A 13348-nucleotide genomic window follows, 5' to 3' on the forward strand; every position below is an offset into this window, starting at 1 on the left:
CTGCAATTTTAACGTCATGGTATTACCACCCCTTTGATTGCTCTCACAAAGACAAAGATTCATCAGAGGTGAGGCTCTACTGCAAGAAAAGAATCCCTTTTAAGGGCAGGGGGAAAGGAATTCTGACTTACATGCTCAAACAATTCATCATTTTTAGACAGAAATTGTACATAGTTTCACACTGTTCCAAAATCTGAGTGTGAGACAACATTTTACAGAAAAGAAAGATATAAAATATTATTTTGTATTATTTCCAGTAGAAATGATAGCTCTTATCAAAACAGAAAAAAAATTCTCTGATATATGTTCTCTATGAAAACCATACATGTTCTCTATGAAAACCATAACTAAAGATATGCTTAAATACATCAAGAAAAGAAACTCTGTGTTACTTATGCACAACGAAAAACAGTTTAAAAACAGTTTCCATTGAGATACCTATTGGCACATAGTCCATCAAAAGTTCCTTTTTATCTCACCTGGAATGTGATTGTCTACAGACACTTGTCTCTGTTCAAAAAAGCATGCTAAACATATGTGCATTTTCATCACAAAATAACAGCTTGAGTTCACCTCACTGCCTAGGCAACCAGTGGGTTGTTGTGTTGCTCTTATGTTTTTGAATACTGCAGGCCATAGGAAGTATCTTCACTAAAACATCCAAGGACCTCATGATGTACACTTGTCTTTCCTCTGTCCCCTTACATTTGCTGTAATTAAGAAGTTATCGGTGATTTCTCCTTGCACATACTGAAACAATCTTCTTACAGGTGGACCCTCTCAAGCAGATATAATGGGAGGATGCTGCATCACGACAACGCGATCATCATGACTGATACGAGCACTGCAACGTTGACCGTCCCCCTGCTGCCATCCGACGTTCTCCGGGCATGCAATACAGCAAATACTGCATTTGTGTGATTGGTTGGTATTTCTACATTGCAAATCATGCCTTCACAGCAAGAAACACACTCCTGTTGAGAAAAAGGAGATCACTGGACATGAGGTAATTCAGCAGTGGCTTTTAGAGATATACGTTCTTTCAACTGGTTGCAAAGGTTACAGCTAAACAGACTCATGGCTTCCACCCGGCAGCCTGACCCAAGGCAGCAGATGGAGCATATATGCTACAGCTTCTCCTCCAAATCATGCACCACAGCCTTGCTAGAGTAACTCATCACTTAGTGCTGTCACTGGGCTTTGAAACTGTGACGTGATGTAATGCAGCCATGTTAGTGGTACTGACAAGTTCACTAACGCTGTAGAAAATGGAGAAAGCTTTCCACCACTTTCCCCTTCTAACACATGAGCTAAAAACATGCATTTGAATGTTTCAATTTTCAGCTTTCTAAGCTAAAAAATTCTGACTGTAAAAACTCTGTTCCCATTCATTTTTCTCCTCAAGCTTCTGTATTCAGTAATCTGAAAATAATTTTCCTTACTTGACACTCCCTACTAGCAAAGCCAAGAGAATGCCAATTTTTATCTAATCCCAAGGCACAAGAACTCTTTTAAGATAAAATGCAGGAGAAGGCAGGCTGCATCGTCATTGCATGCCCTCAGTCCACCAAAACCTGTTGAAATCAATGGAAGTCAATTCAGTTAACATACAGACTCTTTTATATTTAACATGGATGTAGTCTGCTTCACCTTTGGTGTCAGAAATCTTTCATGTTAAAAATAATAACCTAATAATAATAATCTAACCTTCTCAACTATTAAGGAATTAGTGGATAATACTTTACTGCAGTGAATAATACGTTGGTGGGATATGCTTGATTATTAAGAATACATTTTACCTAGCATCTCAAGGATGCGAGAAGGCAGCAGTTCTAGCTTTTTGTCATGGAACATAAACTCCGTTGTATCAGCTTAAGAGCATGGCTTTCGTGGACAAATAGAGTCTTGCTTTGCGTACCGTGCAGTGTTATCCAAGCTACGTTACGCAGAGACACGACTGGAGTACCTAACTCCCAGGCTGGCTTGCCCAAGGGCTGGCAGTGACACAGCTGCAGCACCACAAGCATCGGCACAGGTCGCGTAGCCTACCCGGGCACCCTACTCACAACTCGGAAACCGCGGCCCACGCACGCACTAGCGATGCCCCAGAAAGCTGAGGTGCTGCTTTAGAAGTTGTTATCCTGTCACACAGCAGCACAAATAAGAAAGTAAGGGTGGTTGTGCTTCTGTTGCAGAAATTTGATTTCGACTGTTAAATACCAGAGAGTGTATCTTGGCACTTCCTCTTCAACTCAGCAGGAAAAACAAGTGCTGAAATGCAAACCTCAAAACCAATGTGCTGCTCTTATACAAAGAGTAGTGCTTACTGTGTGACCACTTTCTCTGTGATGGTGGCAGCCTACAAAATGGCATTCTTCTCCAGTAGCACATTTTTTGGTGACTGATGTACTCTTCCCATGGTCTGTGAAGAGATGAACTGTCAAGCAGTACTGAGTACCTGCAAAATAAAATTTAAAATGTTTGTTTGCATAAAGTATGTGCTCTTTTACAGGGTTTAAAAACTTCAATCAGTTTAGCAAAATATTCCCATAAAAATGATTTATTTGGGCTGTATAAAGCCATTTTTCAACTTGATCAAAATACCATTTAGCAAGAATTAATTAGTGATGAAATCTTAGAGCTTAACTGACCCTTCAGAAAGGTTGCTATCTTTTGAACTACTTATTAGCATTATAACCTACACATTTATCTTCCATTCTCTTTTTTGTAGCACATTCTTCTTCTGTTTGTTTCAGACATGTTTCCTCATTCCTCTAGTTCATTTCTTCCCCTTTCCCACTGTTACTGTGAATATCACCATGAAGAAAAACGAGGAAACATATTTCCATTCTTTTCTGTGTATCTATCATTCTCTCATACAAGTATGATGCCTAGTCATTCAGGTCTTGCTGCTTACGAGCAAGCCTGTAGCCTAGAGAGACCATTATATCTTGGGATGGTATCCAAAAGGAAGGGCATAAGGCTACAAAGGCAAGTCTTAAGTTTTTTTAAGCAGCATGTTTAAAATTAATTCCTAGGAAGCATGTAGTTACCTATATATGTCTGTGTATATTTATACACACATACAAACATATAATTAATGACTATACCATTAATACATTGTTAATATATTAATTACTATATTCATGATATATTCTTATGTGTTATATAAAATGTTTTCTACACACACACACACATATATATATAAAGAATGTTTTCACTATTGCTTTGCACTCTGAAATGGTCAAAATATTCACCTCAGCAGGAATCATATGACTCAGTATTACTAATAACATAACTGAGGGCATCACTGTGTCGGCATGTTAATCCTATTCAGTTAGACTTCTACAAGATGGCTGAGTCAGGGAGAAGCAAATTTAACTATCGTAAAGAATCTCCTTAGTACAGACGCACTTACTTTCAGGACACCATCTATCTTCAGCCCATCTGTTACAGTTGTAATTGTCCACTGCATTATCACAGGTAAAGCACTTAAAACTGTTTGGAAATGGAGTGGCTTTAAAAGTATTAAAATGTAGTAAGTTTGCAAGTATTAAGAAAAAAATAAAATATTCAAAATATTCAATGCTGTGCTTGTATACACATATACTTAGCAAAAACATATTACATACATTTGCATATTTTCAATGATACATCACTGTTAGACAAATAAAACCTATGAAACAAGTCTCATAGAAAGCTTTTACATTTTTAACTGGTTTTGCTATACCTGAACTTTAAAACATCTCCTCCTGTTTTCATTCTCTCACGATTCAAAATACCATTTAAGTAGTGGTGGAAAAAACAGGAAAGAGAGAACATCTTATACATATGCACATGATAGTACATCCGCGTATACGTTTGTACAGATACACAAACACAATCTACATCCAAATGGCTTTTGATTCCTTTGATGAAAAAAATACATCTCCAAAAACAGCTTCAGATCTTGGTCTCCAACTCTGAAGAAGTCTGAACCCTTTGACAAAGGGATCAAGAGAACTATTTTAAAATCTTATTTACATTATATAAATATATAAGTGATTTTAAGATGCACAGTTCCTAGATGCACATACATTCCTATTATATCTAGCTGTCTTGACTGTTTTAATGATACATATCAGGAAAATCTTCTCCTCTTAAATGAAGGGACAGAACACTTCCGATGCTAGATAAGAGGCAAAAAAATGATGCTATTAGTGACAACTGGCTTCACAGGTCTCACAAGGTTTTTAATTACCTTCAGTCTGAATTAATTGCATAGAGCACACCTATTCTTTCCCTTACAAAACCCCCAACAAGATAAAAGACAAAAACATCTGTTCTGTATTATTTATCAGAAATTCACTACACAATTTGCTCTGCAGGAAGGCATTTCATGGCGAGGAAAATATAATAGAAGACTTAAAATGTGAAAACTATTGCCCTCGCACGCTCTTTAATTTAGCAATGCATGCAATTGTTTGTTTTCATTCAGTCAACTTATAAAATCTTAGAAATAAACTCAACTGTTATGGGTTGAAAAGCAAAAGTATTATCTTAAACTTTTTATTCTTCATGTCTGAAGAAGACAAACACCTAAAACCCAAAGGATTGAAAGCCTTTGGCAATTAAGTAAAATGTTAAGCTACAGTTGCATACGCAAGAAAAGCATAACTGTCTACTTACGGTCTAGTGGAGGTCTCACGTTGTAAAAGTTGATGTTCTCAGCTGAAACCCAATTTCCTGAAAGGATGAGGAACGGAAGAAAGGCTCCGGCCAGCATGTGACAGAATAACAACATGCTGACTATTATTGTACACGAAAAGCAAAACTCTTAGGCCTAGGAAAGAAAGGGAACACATTATTTAGGGGGATCCATAAAGAACTGCACATGGGGAACAGTAAGTTTCCTATGAACGACTTTGGAAACCTTGAAAATTCAGTCCGTAGATCTATACTGTGAAGATGGCTAATGCAGGCAAGCATGCAGGGATGAACAATGCAAAGCTGAGCAGTTACTGCCTTCTGCTGGCCAAGATCCTGTACGAAGTACTTAAAATCTCCACAAATGTAAAAAAGTTAACATTATTTCTTTAATCTGTTTATCCTTCTAATCAATGTCAGTCTTACAGATTCCTTGTAAGCGTTCCTAAAAATCAACACCAACATAGCGCTCCTTTATATCCTACTTGAAACAGAGAGGATTACAACACCATTAAAGAAAGCAAAATGCAGACGTATTTTTAACACCAGCAGCCTAGAACCCAAGACCAATTCCTTATCTGATATAGATCAATGTATATCTACTGACTTCAGATAAGCTACATCATCTGAATTGTAAGTGCACTTATCAGCGGCGCAGCGTTAAAGATCATGGGTGTCAATTAGATTTATTTCTTTTTAAAGTGCATACCAAGGGAGCGCTAAGGAAGACTCCTGGTGATGTTACGGGAGTTCTGGGGAATTGCAAAGTGGAACTTTCAGAGAGAGGAGGTGCATGTTTTAGGCATGCTTTGCACATTATTTGGGGCCCTCTAGATACTTTGATAAAGCTTTATAGAGAAGAACAACTAATCAATGAACACTTTGGTCAGTTTGATATTTAGATGTACACATATAAATACACACACAGAGGCGTGTATGGCAAATTGCAGTGATACTCGAGACCTAGTTCAGATAAGAAAAAGTAGAATCAGATGAAATGGCACTCTGCCCATGCAAACTCCCAGCAGGAGAAACGAGCTTGAGTGGAAGCTCCCGCCAAACCAGAGACGTTGCTTGGAGCTGCCAAGCACATTCATTCAGAAATCTCTCTGCACGCTCTGCACAGGCCTATTGTAGATGTACGCCGTGCCTGCGCAGGAAGCAGAGAAGACCATGGCAGAGAAGTCAGAGGACTTCCTTCTTTCTCCTGCTGTTTTTGTTGTTGTTTTTTTTCCAACTGACATAGACAGGGATTATTTGAAAGATGGTTTTGCCAACAAACCAATCCACAGAAAGTGCAACTATATGGATTGTGAATTTAGCCACCCTCCTTCAAATTTGTTTTTTAAATCACGGCTTTATGAATATATTTCAGTAGATACTGAGAAAGCTGCAGCATACCTCTACTTGCAGTGCACCTCCAAGACTGTTTTCTGTGGGTGGTCCAGATTTCTTCTAGCTATAGCCCAGGATCTAAAGAAGGATTAAGAAAAAGAATCGTGGAAAACAAACAGCAACTGATCACCATAATTCTGTTTTGAAGGAACTAATTAGCTTAAACACTGTATGTCCTTATTTATATTGAAAATGAAGATATAAACTCAAAAAGTGTGGTGTTTTTTATAACAAAATATCCAAAGAAGCACCTGAACTACACAGCATGGCTCTGCCTTATTGAGTGCTATTCTACTGCAGATACACAGATTCCCTCCTCCTGTGATACCCCAAGGTCAGAGAAGAAAGACAAATGAAAGCAGAAAGTGAAGCAATGAGACTACTCAGTCCTTCCATGAGGGTGAGTTTACATCCCTTGCAAGGGAAAAACATTATTCAGGCAATGACTGGGCGGGACCAGACTATACCAGATGAATATATATTTCATACTCTAGAGATATCCAAACCTTCAACACATGCTATGACCAAAATAGAAGCACTAATCAGCAGCAAGATAACCTAAAAGAGCAAAGACAATAATCAGCCTCCAGATTAGAGGTTATTAGCAAACTATGATGTAAACTGGTCCCCCACAGTTCATTCCTTACAGAGACAGAAACACGAAAGTGTTGGTCAAATCCCTAACACCACCGCACAATCCAAAATATATCTAAAACATAGTTACGTTTCTCTCCAATTAAGCACGTGATATTTGCACAGTGATGTTCTGCAGCATTAAAGATGGGCTGGTTATAGTCCACTTGACTTGTCTCACTAACACATACTTGAGGTGCACATTTCAAATGTACACTTAGTTTCAGTGTTGTGGTTTTTTTTAAATTTGTTGAGAGATAAACATCTGGACAGATCTGGACAGACTGGAGAGTTGGGCGGAGGGGAACCTCATGAAATTTGACAAGGACAAGTGTAGAGTTCTGCACCTGGGGAGGAACAACCCCATGCACCAGTACAGGTCAGGGGCTGACCTGCTGGAAAGCAGCTCCATGGAGAAGGACCTTGGAGTCCTGGTAGAAAATAAGTTATCCATGGGACAGCAATGTGCCCTGGTGGCCAAGAGGGCCAATGGTATGCTGGGGTGCATTAAGAAGAGTGTGACCAGTAGGTCGAGAGAGGTTCTCCTCCCCCTGTACTCTGCGCTGGTGAGGCCTCATCTGGAGTATTGTGTCCAGTTCTGGGCTGCCCAGTTCAAGAGAGACAGGGAACTTTTGGAGAGAGTCCAACAGAGGGCTATGAGGATGAGTAAGGGACTGGAACATCTCTCATGTGACGAAAGGCTGAGGGACCTGGGGCTGTTCAGCCTGGAGAAGAGGAGGCTGAGAGGGGACCTTATCAATGTCTATAAGTATCTGCAGGGTGCCTGACAGGAGGATGGAGCCAGTCTCTTTTCAGGAGTGCCCAGTGACAGGACGAGGGGCAATGGGCATCAACGTCCTGCAGCACAGGACCTCAATATGAGGAAAAACTTCTCTACTGTGAGGGTGACGGAGCCCTGGAACAGGCTGCCCAGGGAGGTTGTGGGGTCTCCTTCTCTGGAGACCTTCAAAACCCGACTGGACACGTTCCTGTGCAACCTGCCCTGGGTGATCCTGCCTTGGCAGGGGGGTTGGACCAGGTGATCTTCAGAGGTTCCTTCCAACCCCCACCATGCTGTGATTCTGTGAAACCTGTGCAACATGACTGGATGTTTTTCTGCTGACAAGTCAACCCACATGGTGCGCTCTTGCTGAGCTGTTGCCTCCAACAGGCACAGCCCTTTAATATTTTCCAAGACAGATCAGCAGAACGTGGCATTATCCAGGACAGGAGAAAGGGAAAAGAGGAGACAGTGCTGCTACTACAATTCATGAATGATCCGACATACTATCCAGCTTAATTTCTCCTTCCTCTAGCATTCTTAGCTTTACCAGTTTATGTTGGAGACAGCGTCTCTCCCTAGAGTTCCTTTAGTTTCACACAATTCATTTTAAGTTAGTGCTTAAAAACTCTATCTTTTGCCATTTGTATCTAAGATTTTTCAAATCAATTATTGCTCCCAAAAAAAACTTTTTTTATCTCAGTGTCAAGAGGTGACAGAATGTCTATTCCAGCTGACAAATTTCGTCGTTTCTTCATAGACAATAATTCCCCATATTATCCCATCCCACTCTCTGCTTTAAGGTGTTTTGCATCAGGTTTCAATACGCTAAACAAGAGAAGGAAGGGCCAGAGCCATCAAACCCCTTCATTAATACCATAACCATTATTCTAGACAAGCTGAAGAGTGAAAGTCAATGTAATCACAAACTATCATGCATTAGCATAATTTCTAGAAAATTATACTTTCCATTAAAATAGCCAATCTGAGAAAAAATTAACAGGTAAAGATGCACAAAGGCTAACTTAAGAGATCTTTGTTTCCCACAAGGAAGAGGATTCTTACATGGTGACTTAGAAACAAAAATACCCCCAAAGCACAGAATATGAAATGCAATTATGTGCAACCGAATCAGCCAGCTCTTCAGCAGTGTCAGAACTGCTACATATTTAATTTTAATAAAATAATTTAAAAGTACAGAAACGGATATCAATGTGTGGAGTTAAAAAAACAGAAACTCAAGTACAAGCGGGTACCAGTTTTCAGCGCCACACATTCCTGATCCCAGCTGCCTTGCTCTGTGTCCCTGGACCACCAGGGATGCAGTTTGCAGCCCTCCAACAGGGCACTATTAGACCCGTAAGGCACACAGGCTGCTGGAGCCTTGTTGGTAAGAGTATGAGAAGAATCTCTTTTGTGCTTCTAATGCCAACATCCTTCTTCATGGTTGCCTTGCAAAATAACTCTATTTATGCCCTTTGAATATCAGAAGCAAGTTACTTTTAAATTGGCAAACCAGTTTTAATCAAGTAGCAAATCTCAGTGTATTTTGGGCAGCTCAATAGCGTTTAATCCTTTCAATTTTACCCTGTAGGAACATAGGGTATCGATTCATTTCAGTGCGTAACAGTTGCAAAATTTATCTCCTTGACATATATTTTCTGCAGTTTCTAGTTGGTTGAGGAAAAATTGCCTTTATGGGGAGACTGGTCTGTAACTTGATCTGACGCACCTGGATAGCAAATAAAAGGCACAATTACACTTGTGCCAGCTTTCTACAAATTCAAGCTCTCTTCTGCTCCCTTCCCCCAAGTTCCTATTGCTTTCCCTAGAGCAGCTCATGCCAAATGGAAAATTTTAGAGAACATAAATACAAAAAAGCGAGTCTTCAGTTGGTGTAAAGCACAGTAAATTGACCTCACAATTTGCTGTAGTCAAAGGTGTCCTTGTTTGCTAACCAGGCCAATAAATAATGGATGTCGTTTGACGTAGTCTTAGTTACACAGCTGCACCAGAAGTCATTCTCAAATAAAATAGGGAAATATTGGCAAAAAAATGGCTTTCATATCTCATCCAAAATCTTTTAAATGCTTATTTTCTTCATAGTCTCTTATCTCTGTTGTGCTTTCATATAATATTATCTAGTAGCATGAGTAAACATTTCATTATGCCCAATTAGGAACTCTCATTAATGAAGGAAAAAAACCTGTCAGAATACAGAAGATTAATTTATATAAACAAGAGCAAACATGGAGACATAGCTTTCCTGGGGTGAGGGAAGAAGACCCAAGAGATATGGGCTGTTAACATAAGCTCTGTAAAGAACTTGTAACGAAAGCACATTTCAGGAAAACAACGAGGAATACAATGGCTGAAATAATTCATATATTCCAGAAGGTTTTAAGGTTTATCTTGCAGTGTGTAATAGAAGAGTAGGAAGCAGTGTGCTTGATTTCTGATTTTAATAAAATTCAAGTCTGTCTACATTGTTTTTCCTGGCAGACTCTGTGGAGGATTAGCAGATTTAACATCAGATATGGAATGCAAATGAAACTTCCTCCTGTCATTTAGTAAGCAATTTTCAGGTGCTATTAGATAATTGCAAATGCTTATGTTAAGCTTGTTAAATACCACTTCAGGACATAAGAGTTAGAAATACATAGACAGAAAGGTATGTAAGTTAAGGGCTGAAAAAGTTAAAACCAACACCTGACATCATCAGGTGTTCCCTACAAGAAATCAGAAAGGCCCAAACTTACACTTCAACTTATCTAAAAGGACAAAAATAGGTCCTTGGCTTCCCCTTTTCTTAGACAAATACTTCTATTCTCATGTTTTCCTCTGGAGACCACTTAATTTGATCTGTAAGCCACCATTTACCCTACTTCAAAACTCAGAGAGTGAATAAATGGATGGAATGAACAAGAGAAAACCTTTGTTTTCCTTGGGAAATAGGCAGAGCACATTTAGAATAAAAAGGGGGGAAAAAGGAAATACTTTGAAGGATTAACAAAACCAAAATACTTCTGCAAATTAGAACTATTTGTTACACAAGTTCTACCTTTTCTTACCTAGTGAGTTGAAGTTTCTCATTTTTTTCCTTACAGCATGTTATCATTAGTAAAGAATAACCCAGGAAAACAGGTTGTACATTACACTGACAGACATCTGAAACTAGTAACACTGACAGAAAAAAATTGAAGTTATCAACATTATTTTTAAACACATTCCTTTATCTTCAGTCACAGCACACTTAACCAGGCCTGAAATTAAATTTGGTCTTAATTACAAGAAATTACAGAGTTCTTTATCTAAGATCTTATAAAAGTAAAACACATACAGATCTGGTAATGACAACATCATTTAGCCTGGGGTATAATGCTGGCATGGGAAGTTGTGATGCAAACTGATTGCGAGACATGGAGACATCTGACTACACAATACATACAACTGCAAAGATTTTGAAGAAGTTAATGCATGATTAATGCGATAGATCTGAGCAGTACCATTGAAGTGCTTGCAAGGATAAAGCATCTATTTGTTTTTAAGCTCATACAAAAGAGAAGATCTATGGAATGAAAATTGCATTACACAATGTTACATCTCATTCCTTTTATAGCCAGAAGTGCTCAGCACAAACTAGTCTTGAGCACTGACATTTATTTTGAAATTCAGAATCCCTGATCATCTTTGGAAATAATTTATTCTATCTAAAAATCCATTAATGAGAGATAAATTTCCTCTTCCCTTCTGCAAGTATATAATTTCCTCACAGAACTGCACTTTGTCAAAGCTATAGATGACTAAAAGTTTCACAATTCAGCTTCTATATATCACATCTGCAACTGTTTTAAATCTCTCTCCCACCTGTGCAAGACTGGAAATAGGAACTTAATATTACTCTAGAGAAAAGAGATTACAAGAATAAGCAGCATTTTTTTCTTTCCTTGAGCTCATCGGAGCACTTCTGTAAAGATCAGTTTAACGACACTAATTTCACAGAATATTTCGTTAAGTGCCTCAGTGGATCAGACTGTTATTAATTAGTTAGGCCTCACTACAAATGCCGGGCTAGAAGCTAAGCAGACCTACCTCTCCGTACACAAGCTCTTGGGACTCCAGTTTACGTTAGCCAGGGGCCCCAGTGAGCCCCCAACCAGCTGAAAGTAGAAGACAAAATTCTGATTTTCAGTATCCTTCTACAAGTTTAGCTCCAGACCACAGCCAATACTTAAAAGACTTCTTTATTCCTGCCAAGCTAATGTTACCCATACTCAGCAAGACTACAAGGTAATACTGCTGCATGTTGCACAAGAATGAGGTTATTCAAGACCTATTTTAGAATATGAGGGAGGTGGGACAACAACATGGCTCCAATGAAATCAAGAGATATCTGTAGACTTCTACATAACATCCACTAATTATTATTAAATGAAAAATGCAGGTCTTCGGCCAGTTAAATTCAGCCTCAGAAATACGTCTTGGTTTTAATGCCTGTTTTTCCAAGCGAAATCCTATTTCTAACACAAACTATGCCCAATATACACAGTTACCTAAGCCATAATGTTACATACACCATTCTAGACAATAAAACATAAGACAACAGAAATGAGAACCCACATGATTTCCACTTGTGAAATAAAAACTACATTCCCTTTCAAATTAAAATGTCAAATCAAGATTTGCACAGAAAAGATTTGCTACGAGAAAAGAGCGTTTGCATGCCATCCTACTTCAAATCTTTAATTCACTAAAATCTGTTTGAACCTAGAATGGCCCTGTGGGATCAGACAAATTAGAAGGTATGACAGTTTCTGCATCACAAAGAACATTTTTCAGAAGCTTCACATTCAGCTGTATTTTCAAACTAAGAAGCTACGCTTTAAGCTACGCCCCAGCTGAGTTCATAAACCTGAAAAGCGTGCTCTTTTACCCGCCACCGATGTCCAGAGTGAATTCACTGACATCAGCCTTCGTTTCTTTACTCCTCGTCATTATCTCACTACTTTGGGTGTTTTTTGTGTTGGGCGTTTGGTTTTTTTCCCCCAGCTGCTTGGAAAGAATGAGGGGTACAAAAAATTTGGTCCTCCTATCCTTTCTTCCAGTCTTAGCTGCAACCTTTTCCCAAGTCACAAAGAGTGCAGTATTGCGTATGTGCCCATAGAAAGTCAAATTTTGAATGGAAAGAATATGAAGAAAAGGTAAAGTAACTTTGCCTGGTTTTACTCTACCAAGTGTCAGGGTCCAAGCTCTCATGGCAAAATGTCCTTGCTTCACTTAAACCACAGATACTCCGTTTTCTCCAAGAACACAACACTGGAGGAACTATTTTGCCTTCACTTTTCCAGTAAAAAGAAAATGGTCAGCAATGCCCTTCTGCCACCAGTTTATGCCAGTTTAAGACAGCAGCACAAACTAATCTGCACTGCAATTGGAAAAAACCACACACAGAGTCAACCACTGGTTTATACTGGCAGGGTTTAATGTGCGAAATTTATAGTGCTGGTACTTGTCTGATACTATCTTCGCCTCATGTTTATATCAGCTTTTTGTACTACGCAATCCTTGAAATCATAAACAATATAATCTCCTTGAATGCACAAGGAATGTCTGCAAATGCTTCTGGACAGATACCGGCAATTCCCAGTTCTGCTGTGCAAAGTCCAGGGAACCGCAACAACAAACTCCTGCTGTTGAATGCATTAAGTTTAAAAATCAGTTGTGAAGAACAAGCAGTTTGTCTTCATATTGAACTCGCTGGGAAGTTTTTGTTCAGAAGCACCTGAACTCATTTCCAGAGCTAGTTAAGTCCCATTTCTAAGCTAGTAAGTCCCATTTCGAAGAAACACACGT

General features: G+C 38.9%; 1 protein-coding gene across 1 annotated transcript; it reads right to left on the bottom strand.

The window, feature by feature from the left end:
* Window positions 1–809: 809 nt before the first annotated feature.
* On the bottom strand, window positions 810–4783 carry LYPD6B (LY6/PLAUR domain containing 6B; the record flags this gene model as incomplete). The annotated part of the gene is made up of 4 exons (XM_082001283.1): window positions 810–974; window positions 2328–2458; window positions 3419–3517; window positions 4669–4783. 4 exons carry the CDS (start codon window positions 4781–4783, stop codon window positions 810–812), a joined length of 510 nt encoding a protein of 169 aa, XP_081857409.1.
* Window positions 4784–13348: the final 8565 nt, after the last annotated feature.

The sequence above is a fragment of the Phaethon aethereus genome, assembly GCF_964289735.1.
Source record: "Phaethon aethereus genome assembly, chromosome: 6".
Classification (NCBI taxonomy): domain Eukaryota; kingdom Metazoa; phylum Chordata; class Aves; order Phaethontiformes; family Phaethontidae; genus Phaethon; species Phaethon aethereus.